Here is a 10,609-nt window from a genome sequence, read left to right as displayed (position 1 = left end):
CAAGGACTTTAGTTGACTATTTACCTAAAATCGGGCGAAGCTATATATGGGAGCTATATCTAAATCTGAACCGATGTTCACGAAACTTTGCACATATAATTCTAGACTTAATTTAGTACGTTGTGCCAAATTTCGTGCAAATCGAAAGATATATAGGGACTTTGGTGCACCATTTACCATAAATCGGACGAAAATATATATGGGAGCTATATCTAAATCTGAACCGATTTTCTCCAATTTCAATAGGGTTCGTCCTTGGGGCAAACAAATGAGCTGTGCCAAATTTCATCCAATTGGGATCAAAAATGCGACCTGTGCTTTGTTTACAATTTAACATGGACAGACGGACATGCATAAATCGACGTAGAAAGTTATTCTATGCATATTCTCAAAATGAACCATGGGTCTATCTCGATTATTTTTGCCTGTTACAAACATATGCACTAAGACATAATTCCCTGTACCACAGTGTGGTATAAAAAGTGTTAAAAATTAAAACTGAAATCTCATGTTACTTTCATACAATTTATTGGAAAAAGTACTAAGAAATTTCTATGCACAAAACTTTAGATTTTTGTTTTAATTTGACGTCTACATATTTCAGTAACATAACTAAAATTTGTGGGAGAATATTTTTGTCTATAGTATCATGGTTTTAAAACGACATCTAGTAGGAAAATTTGTTACAAACTCGGAATAATATCGGTTTGCAACCTAAAATGAGGTTTTATATATTTAGAATTTCTGACTGTTTTTTGAGTTTAGGTATATTCCGAGACTATAATCAGGGATGGTCCGTTAGCAACAGTGACATAAACCCACCCAAAACCATTAGGTTTTTGACAAAATAGCTATTACTATATTTGGAAATTACGTATACTTTATTCAAATCCATATATAAAATTTTCTTCTCCAAAAAGTTTCGAAGTTTTTATTTGTTCTAGTAAGGAATAGTCAGATATATATATATATATATATTCTTGAAAATAACTGAATATGGTAATAATATTTAAATAAATGACGTTTAATACATTTATTAGTATCGTTTACACGTTTTCACCGTTTACAAAGAGTTTGTTATCATTTCTAGAAAAGTGGGTCGAAAATACCCCTTCAGAGAATCGATTGAGGGTTAACATATTACACGAAAATAATCCTCATATTTATGGCAAAAACCAGTAAAGAAAGTTCAAAAGTCGGACGGGGCCGACTTTATGATATCCTTCACCACTTTGGGTACCATTCTGAAATTTATGAACAATTTGAAATTTATGAACAATTTGTATTTTGTCTTGTGAATTGATTTTGTTCCGTAGTTTTCGGAGTATTTGTGTTCTTAAGCAAAAGGAAACAATCTATTGCTGATTATAACAAGATTTGCTGGAATCAAAACTTAATAATCGCAGAGATTGAATTTCAGAGAATCTACACCCGTTTGGTATTCGCGTTACTGAAGCCGCAAACAAAAGAATCCTTTGTTTCTCATCTACAAACATGAGCAAGGAAATCTACTATTCCGATAAATATTACGATGAAAAGTACGAGTACAGGCATGTGGTGCTACCAAAGGAGCTGGTCAAATTGGTGCCCAAGACACACTTAATGTCGGAAGCGGAATGGCGTTCGATTGGAGTACAGCAGTCTCGTGGCTGGATACATTACATGATCCACAAACCTGAGCCGCATATTCTTTTGTTCCGACGACCTATACAGCAGTGAACATTCCAACGCATCACAAAGTCTTCGTATTGTATATAGCCTGCTCCATATATCGAATATAATTTGCCATTTGAGATTATCCTACCTGGAGGGACATCGAAATACATTTGTGCCATTATGTACTCATCGTCTACCGATCAATATAATTTGATACGCAAAAAATTGTCTTTGCAATTCAATCGTGTCATGACCATTCAATTACTACAGTACTACAACAATTTGGAAAAATAAATTTGGACCTACTTCAGTACGCTGTGCAAAATTATGTGCCGATCGGCTTAAATTTGATTCTATGGTGCTCCATTTACATAAAATAGGACGAAACTGTATATAAATCTGAACCGTCTTCAACAAAACTTGGCATGTATCAATCTAGACCTAATTCAGTACTCTGTGCAAAATTTGGTCTCAATCGGACAAATATTGGGGGTTTTTGGTCCACCATTTACCTAAAATCTTATGAAACTATATATGGGAGCTATATCTAAATCTGAACCGATTTTCACCAATTTCAATATGGTTCGTCATTTGGCCTAATAAGTGACATGTGCCTAGTTTCATTGAAATCTGATCATACATACGACCTCTATTTTGTTCACAAAAATACATGGAACTGACGGACATGCGTAAATCGACTCTGAAAATGGTTCTATGCATCGATTCCTTTTGCCTAATACAAACATATGCACAAAGACAAAATACCCTGTACCACAGTGTGGTGAAGGGTATAAATATTGCGAATGACACCAAATACCAAAAATGCAAGGATTTTGAGAAATCCTAATCCGAATATTTTCAAATGTTTTTAAAAGGGAGAATATTTTCCTCCTTTTTTGGTTGTTATGTTTATTTCCCCTTTAATTATCAAAAAAGTTGGAATTTGTTGTGCAGTGTAATTTAAATTGTAATTTAAAATGGTTTCGCAAATAAGGAGAATAGTCCATTTTAGAGTGAAAATGGACCATGAGGTTTATGAGGCATTATTGAATCGTACTACTTCTAAGTTTTGAATGGTGAGTATTGGAACTCTTAAGTCCGTTCCAATACTCACCATTCAAACTTGCAAATTTTGACCGCCAAAATTGGACTAACGGGATGGACCATTTGAGGTGTAGTCGTAATTCATGCATTTTTCTAAAATGCTTTATTTTATTGTGCTTTATTTTATTGAAAAAAAACTCCCTATGACTCATACAAATCTCTCTTTATTTGCAATTTTATTTTTATGCCATAAACATATAGAATAGCCCTCGTATATGTACTGAAGTAGATTCTATAAGATAATGTAGTCTAACGACAAATCCCCTATAAACATATAGAGCATGCTAATGGCAAAGAAAGTTATTTTTTATTAAATTGATTTATTTGAAGAGCTTTCATGTCAATATCAGAAAAATAAAACCAATAGAAACTTTGAAAATCGCGTGACATTTTAATAAAACATAATTTGCCATTGTTGCGTGACATGTTCATAAAAGTTTTTTTTTTTTTTTGGAATCTAAATCGATTATCAAAGGCCCTCCGTCACGCAAGATGGCGGAGAGAACAACTGTTTGTGACAGTTTTGTTTCGAAAATGCCATTGGCTTTTATTGACCCATTCATTGACTTGAATTGGTTTGTTGTCATGGATCTTGGTTTTTGTCGTGAGCCCTAATAGTGGTCGATTGTATTCAAAACTGTTTTATTTAATTGTTGCTTAAATTAGATAATAGACCATTTCAATTTCCATTTCACAGATAATAAACCAATAACAAGGGAAGATTTGCAAAACAAATAAATAAATAACCTTGTTCAACATGTGGCTGTGGAATTTTGCAAAGAAAATGAAAACAAAACGAAAACATATCCGACCAAATTCATCAGTGTCAAAATTGATTTATTTATATAGAACAGACGGACACAGACGATGAGATATGTTTGAAGTGCTATAGTTGAATTGGATTGTTGCCAAAAATAAAAAAAACAGTTTTGAACGCTTTAACAGCTGTTTATCACAACGTACTTCAACAAATCATTAAAGATATGGAAAACAAAATACAATAACGTGGGAACAACAGGGTTTCTTTCGATAGGAAACCCTTTAAAGAGATACCTTAAGTATCGACGGGCTTTTCCATAGGTATACAATGTAGAAGAAAAATCTATCTACAGAGTTTCTCTTCATAGCACTATGCTACAAAATCGAGCTCATAAGGAGGATAAAAAACACAGATTTTTGAATAATGGCGTGATGAATTTTTTGCAGGAAATTTTAAATTTCACGAGGAATATATATATATATATATTATACTATTATACCCTCCATCACATATTGGAGTGTATATCAAATTACACACCTGAGACCCCATGAAGTGTATCTCGTTTCAGAAAAAAAAACAGAAAAAATTCTATTTCGATTTAGCAATGTCCGTTAGTCTGACGAAATCACCACAAAGTTCGCAATATTTAAGATAGCACATACATGAATACCACTCCAATAATGTTTGGAATTGAACATGGAATATACTGGTCCAGTTTTCACGGTATCCATCACGGTATCGGCATTTTGAAGCAACTTAATCAGGTGTAATTCGCTATTGTGGATTCTCAATGGGTAGAACATATTCCTACTAAGAATTATAGTATAAACCAGTGAGCGATGCAGTACAGTCGGACGGGGCCGACCATACGATACCCTAAACAACTACCACGGAACTCTTACTTTCTGCGATTGTTTACTTGAAGCCGGGGCAATATTTCGTGATATGCACCCTCTTGCCCGATTAGAGGTCAACAGCACATCTTCCTTACACTGATATATTTTCCGAATATTCCCAATATTCATTACAACCATGCTAATTACTCATCGAGATTCCATTTACCATTAAGTTTTCGGTCCCCTTCGTCCCAAATATTTTATGTGATCATCACTGAAAATTATAGGCATTGTCCTTGCAAAATTTTGTGAAGATTGGTCCATAACTGTGACCTGTATCGTGTTTACAAATTATAATGGACAGACAGACGGACGGACACACATGTCTACATCGACTCAGCTAGTCGAGATATGACGATTGGTATACTTAAAGGTGGGTCTAGGACCAATATTTCGCGCCGTTACAAACTCTTGGGCTGCACAAAGCTATAATACCCTGACAACATAGTTGTTTAGGGTATAAAAACTGGTTCTAACTTCTCTACAGGGAGAAAACAGCTTTAAGACAATCCTTATCGGCATATTTCTTCTTACAGTTCTTTTCTTGAAATTTATTTTCTTTCTAGAAATTTGTTTTTTTTCCTAGTGCAGCTTACAAAATTTTGTGACCTTTACGCATTACGTTCAATTCCAATTAATATTGCAAACGAATGTTGATTTCCTCAAATGTGGTTTTCCCTTTTTGCAAAAGTTTAGCAACAAATTGTCTTACCTCTATCTTAGCTTTCGTACCGATATACTCTTATGACGGCCGCATAGGCATTTTTGACATTACACAAGGAAAGTAGGTTTTGTAATCATCATCGTTTTGTGGTGTAAAGAAACCAAAAAAGGTGTGCAATAGTTATCTTTAAGGTGTTGTAGCGGCCAAGGTCACACCCATTTTGAAGGGGTCTACCAACCTTCACTTTTGGATTTGTATTTTTCAATTAAGTTTTTTTTTTGTGTTTTTTCTGTGCAACTAGATGTTAAAAGGCTTTAATTGCTTTCGTAACTAATAAAAGTGAAGAATGTTAATTTGGTATCTATGTGTGAGTGTGTTTGTGTACATTGCGGTTAGACAAATAATGCGGAATCGAGAAAATCCAAAGCCAATTAATTAAGGTTTTCTAATATTCTGTAAACAATAAACAATATTGCGGAAATAATTATATACATGAAATTAGGTATGAAGAGGTGTTTAGAGGTGAAATTAAACATTTCGATAGTATTCTATGAATTTTTTGTAGCTGAGAGGTTTCTACGTTTACAATATCTTCTACAAGTTTTCTATAGATAGAAGAATGTCTTCTACAGAAATTAGGTATGAAGAGGTGTTTAGAGGTGAAATTAAACATTTCGATAGTATTCTATGAATTTTTTGTAGCTGAGAGGTTTCTACGTTTACAATATCTTCTACAAGTTTTCTATAGATAGAAGAATGTCTTCTACAGGTTTTGAATGGATACAAGACCTTTTTTGATATATGTATAGCAGAAATTGTTCTATGTTTTGTTATGTTTAGAACCTGTAGTAGGGGAGACTGGGGCACCTTCGGCATCGGGGCACCTTCGGCAATCGCGTTTTCGATATGAAGCTCTAACCGTACATCACTAGTTTCGATACATAGGTATCGAATATCGAAATAAATAACTGACACAAAGTTTGAAATTTCTAGCTAATAAGCTTATTTAGATACATGGGTTTTTGTATTTTTATAGATGTTTCTGTAATATTTCAATTCAATTTCGTAAGTATTTCGTGTATAAAACATTTTAAATTTTTAAGACAATTTTATTAGAAAGTGGTTAACTACGATGTGTATTATTATAGAAATATTTAAAAATATAATGTTTTTACAAAACTGATCGAAAAAAATGAAAAAAAAAACTATAAAAAGTACATTCGGGGTACATTCGGCATTTTAAAGTGGGGCACATTCGGCCATATACAGATTGTGCAATATTATTTCCTTAAAATGTTTTTGAGTTTGTCTTTAAAACTAATCCTTTAATATGGTTCGAAATTGCATATATAAGATCAAACGTGCTTGTATTGACGAAAATGCAATAGAAAACCCCTATTTCTGATGGTGTGTGCGACCTTGAGATGTAAACGTCCGCCGCTAGAAAATAAAGTCCTATAATTCAAACATTGTGTGGCGTATTAAAACCAAATAGAGCCTTTAGAGGATCAGAATTTCAACCAGACTGATAGCGATGACAATTACCCGGCTATGACTATGTTGCCGAATGTGCCCCATCAAATGCTGAAGCTACCCCGGGTTGGGGCACATTCGGCGAATTTGACTTTTTTTACAAAACTGTAAAATTTTTTAACTAATACTATTTTTTTTATATCTTTTTTGTACTATTTTTTATAATTAAGTGTCCGAGGACAGTAATCAGCCATAAAGTTGTTATATATTTTGAGTAAGTACTGAGATATAGAGCTCTAAAAAAAAGTGCCGAAGGTGCCCCAGTCTCCCCTATTGTTTAATATATAGGACATATACTTTCTATAACTTTTCTATAGAAAGATGGAAGATCTACACAGACCTTCTATAGGTAGAAAATCGAATATTCTTCTTTAAATAGAAGCCTTTTCAAAGAGTTCTTCTATTGTGGTAAAAATCGCAAATATAAATAATTATCTATTTCGTGATTTAAAATGCAATGTATATTTCTTCTATACAAATGCTGTCGTCAACGACAACATCGCATACCCTGTCGCCTAAGTTGTCTTGCATGAATACTGCGACACTTGTGTGAAAATTTCATCAAGGATCTTCAAGAAATTGCCATCAATCCCACGGCAGCGGGTTCTACGACACCGGATTGACCCGATTTATTTCGGCCAGCGGCTGCCAACCCAGTTATATATGTTTGTATCGTTTTTCTGTTTTGGGAGCAACATATCCCGGAATGCTTGCTCCGGATTCTTTTGGTCCGTGCCGGGATCGAACAAAACCCCGGACCGTGGTTCTGTTCGGTTTGCCATAACATCATTCACCACAGGTCAGTGTCGGTGAGATGTAATGGGTGCAGGGAGTGGGTGCACTTCAGGAATTGTTCCGGGTTGGCCCGGTTGCGAGACTACAGCGATAGGGATTACGTTACCTCGTGCTGCGACAGCGCAATCCCCAGTGAGTCTTCGTCTACGTCGTCGTCTTCTTCGTCGGAGTACGGAACTCCACCGCAGTCTCCCGAACAGCAACCAAGTATGCAGCACTTAACACCGCACGTTGCTGTTCCCACCCCTGATAGTGCATCGTTTCTGCAATTTAATTGCAACGGTCTTCGAGGAAAAATAGATGAGATAGTGGATTTCATGAATCGGAAGAATATTTTGGTCGCGGCGGTGCAGGAAACCAAGCTCAATGAAAATTGTAGCCTACAGCGTTGTGATGGTTACAACGTTCTGAGGAAGGATCGCACCAGAAGTGGAGGTGGAGGCCTAGCATTCCTTATGCACCACTCTGTTCAATACAGGCCTATCTCGCTTGAGCTTGACTCTAGTGACCCATACATGGAATGTATGGGGGTAGCAGTTAAATGTGGTACTGCCGAGGTAGAGGTGCTTAACGTGTATATACCGCCGATTAATAGCTGTGAACCGCGTTATTCGCCCAACATTAGTTTTCTATTGGAGGGCAATAACCGTCTGGTGCTAGGGGACTTCAATGCCCACCACGAGTTGTGGCATTCCGTCCTAGGTAATGACCAGAGGGGAACAGTGCTGGCAGAGCAAATTGATAGCTCCACGTTCTGCACGGTAAATGAGGATGCCCCCACCAGAATAAGGGGAGAGTGTCACAGTTCGCCAGATATAACCATTGTGTCACCGGGTCTGATAAATGACGTCAGCTGGCAGCCCGTCATTTCTCTTGGATCAGACCATCTCCTCATAATCGTCTCCATCAGCAGACCGCCCGATTTCGTCATCTCTGAACGCCGCACTTTCCTTAACCATAGGAAAGCCAACTGGCAAGGATTCAGAGAGTTCACCAACCAGCGCTTCAGAGAACTTTCCATTCCTTCTGATGTACGGGTAGCAGAAAGGAAATTCCGAGGCATCATCACTGCTGCAGCTGCTAGATTTATACCTGCTGGTCGAATACCCGAGATGAGACCCAATTTCCCAGCAGAAGCAGTTGTTCTGGCAAATGAGCGTGATGAACTCCGTCGATCTAACCCAACAGATCCCAGGGTCAGGGAACTTACGTTGGAGGTCAGCAGATTAGTCGCGGAGCACAAGCGGAATAAATGGTTGGAACACCTGAAGAGTTGCAACATTGGTACCGGAGTAAGTAAACTGTGGGCAACGGTTAAGTCGCTCTCGAACCCTGGTAAGAAGGATGATAGGACCTCAGTCACATTTAACGACGAAACTGTGACTGATCCGAAGAGGTGCGCAAGTCATTTTAACCGACAGTTCGTCGAGCATCCCGAGAGCGACAAGGCGAAGAGAAGAGTACTTCGTCGTATAAGATCTCTTCCAGCCGAGGAGGTACCACCACAGTTTACAATGGGTGATGTTGCATGTGTCATCCGTAACGCGAAGTCATCAAAAGCGTTGGGCCCAGATGGAATATCCATGTGTATGCTGAAGCAGCTGGATGAGCCAGGAGTCGAGTACTTGACAAACGTCCTCAACTTGTCGATAGCCACCCACGTCGTCCCCGAAGCCTGGACTATGGGCAGGGTGGTCCCGCTACTGAAGCCGGGCAAGGATGCCAGCATAGGTGAATCGTACAGGCCGATTTCACTTTTGTCGCCAGTAGCGAAGACTCTTGAGGCTTTACTCCTCCCCAGCATTAGAGAAAGCTATCCAGTTGCGGATCATCAACATGGATTCCGTAAGCAACACAGTACAACAACAGCGTTGCACGCCATTTCCACGCATATAAGTAGAGGACTTAACCAGAACCGGCCGTGCGATAGAACAGTGTTGGTAGCGCTTGACCTATCAAAAGCCTTTGATACTGTCAACCATGCCACGCTGTTTGAGGACATAGAGAACACTTCCCTCCGGCCGAGTTTGAAACGTTGGATAATCAACTATATGTGTGGACGCCAGTCGTACGTGGAGTTCCGGAACAAGAAGTCCAAACCCCGTAGAGTTAAACAGGGAGTTCCCCAGGGTGGAGTGATTTCTCCGGAACTGTTTAACCTCTACCTTTCCGGTATTCCACGCCCTCCGGACGGCATTGAAATCGTTACGTATGCAGATGATTGTACGATTATGGCGTCGGGTCCCATTGTTGAAGACATATGTGTGAGGTTGAACGCCTATCTCATCGATTTGGCAGCCTTCTTCAAAGCGAGGAATATGAAAATATCCGCCTCGAAGTCGTCAGCCACACTATTCACCACATGGACTGCGGAGATGAGAATGCCGTTGAATGTGCAGGTCGAGGGGCATACAATTCCGACCACCAACTACCCCAAAATACTCGGGGTCACATTCGACAGCATGTTCAAATCGTCCGCGCAAACCACAGCTATCTGCGATAAGCTGAAAAGTAGGAACAAGGTCCTCAAGTCGCTTGCCGGCAGCACTTGGGGCGCAGATAAGGAAACCTTGTTGACCTCTTACAAAGCGATAGGTCGGTCTGTGGCTAGCTATGTGGTTCCAGTGTGGTCTGCGAATTCTTCAGTGATACGCAATGGATGACACCACAAAGTGAATGCCGTCCTCGGAGCTCACCCCCCACCCATAGCAGCTGAAGAACGTCAGCTGCCTAGACAAACCAGAGTAGTTTTGGCTCAGTTACGTTCTGGATGGTGCAGTCGGCTCAATTCGTATTGGGCACGGATTGATGACCAGGTGCAGGATGTCTGCCCAGCATGTGGTACAGGCCCTCATACCACACTGCACTTGTTCAATTGCCCAGCCAAACCTACTCACCTCACTCCGGAAGATCTGTGGTTACAGCCAGTGGAGGTAGCTGCATTTCTGAATCTGGAGACAGAACTGGAGGAAACATAACAGAAAACATGCAATTCATATATACTGCTACAACAACAACAAGAAATTGCCATTGTCTTGCACGATTCGTTATGTTGTCTGCAAGACACTTTCTACTGGGTTGTTTTCATTACATATCTACATATCAATATTATTACATATCTACATACAATACTTCCTTTATAAAACCTCCAGACTTGAAATGACAGTTAATTAAATCGTATGGACTGGTGAGTATAATGGT

The 10,609-nt window shown here is 38.6% G+C and overlaps 1 protein-coding gene across 1 annotated transcript; it reads left to right on the top strand.

The window, feature by feature from the left end:
* Window positions 1–1,477: 1,477 nt before the first annotated feature.
* LOC133323543 (cyclin-dependent kinases regulatory subunit) lies at window positions 1,478–1,728 on the top strand. The gene has a single exon (XM_061532460.1). It carries the CDS (start codon window positions 1,495–1,497, stop codon window positions 1,717–1,719), a length of 225 nt encoding a protein of 74 aa, XP_061388444.1. The 5' UTR covers window positions 1,478–1,494; the 3' UTR covers window positions 1,720–1,728.
* The last annotated feature ends 8,881 nt before the right edge of the window (window positions 1,729–10,609 follow it).

This window comes from Musca vetustissima, unplaced genomic scaffold, assembly GCF_032173495.1.
Source record: "Musca vetustissima isolate MV318-11 ecotype Yass unplaced genomic scaffold, APGP_CSIRO_Mvet_v1 utg251937, whole genome shotgun sequence".
In the NCBI taxonomy this organism is placed as follows: domain Eukaryota; kingdom Metazoa; phylum Arthropoda; class Insecta; order Diptera; family Muscidae; genus Musca; species Musca vetustissima.
This window is presented reverse-complemented; position numbering and strand designations above follow the sequence as displayed.

What these genes read in the sequence shown, in the direction of transcription:
- LOC133323543 (XM_061532460.1), top strand. Translation starts at nt 1,495, where the DNA reads ATGAGCAAGGAAATCTACTATTCCGATAAATATTACGATGAAAAGTAC.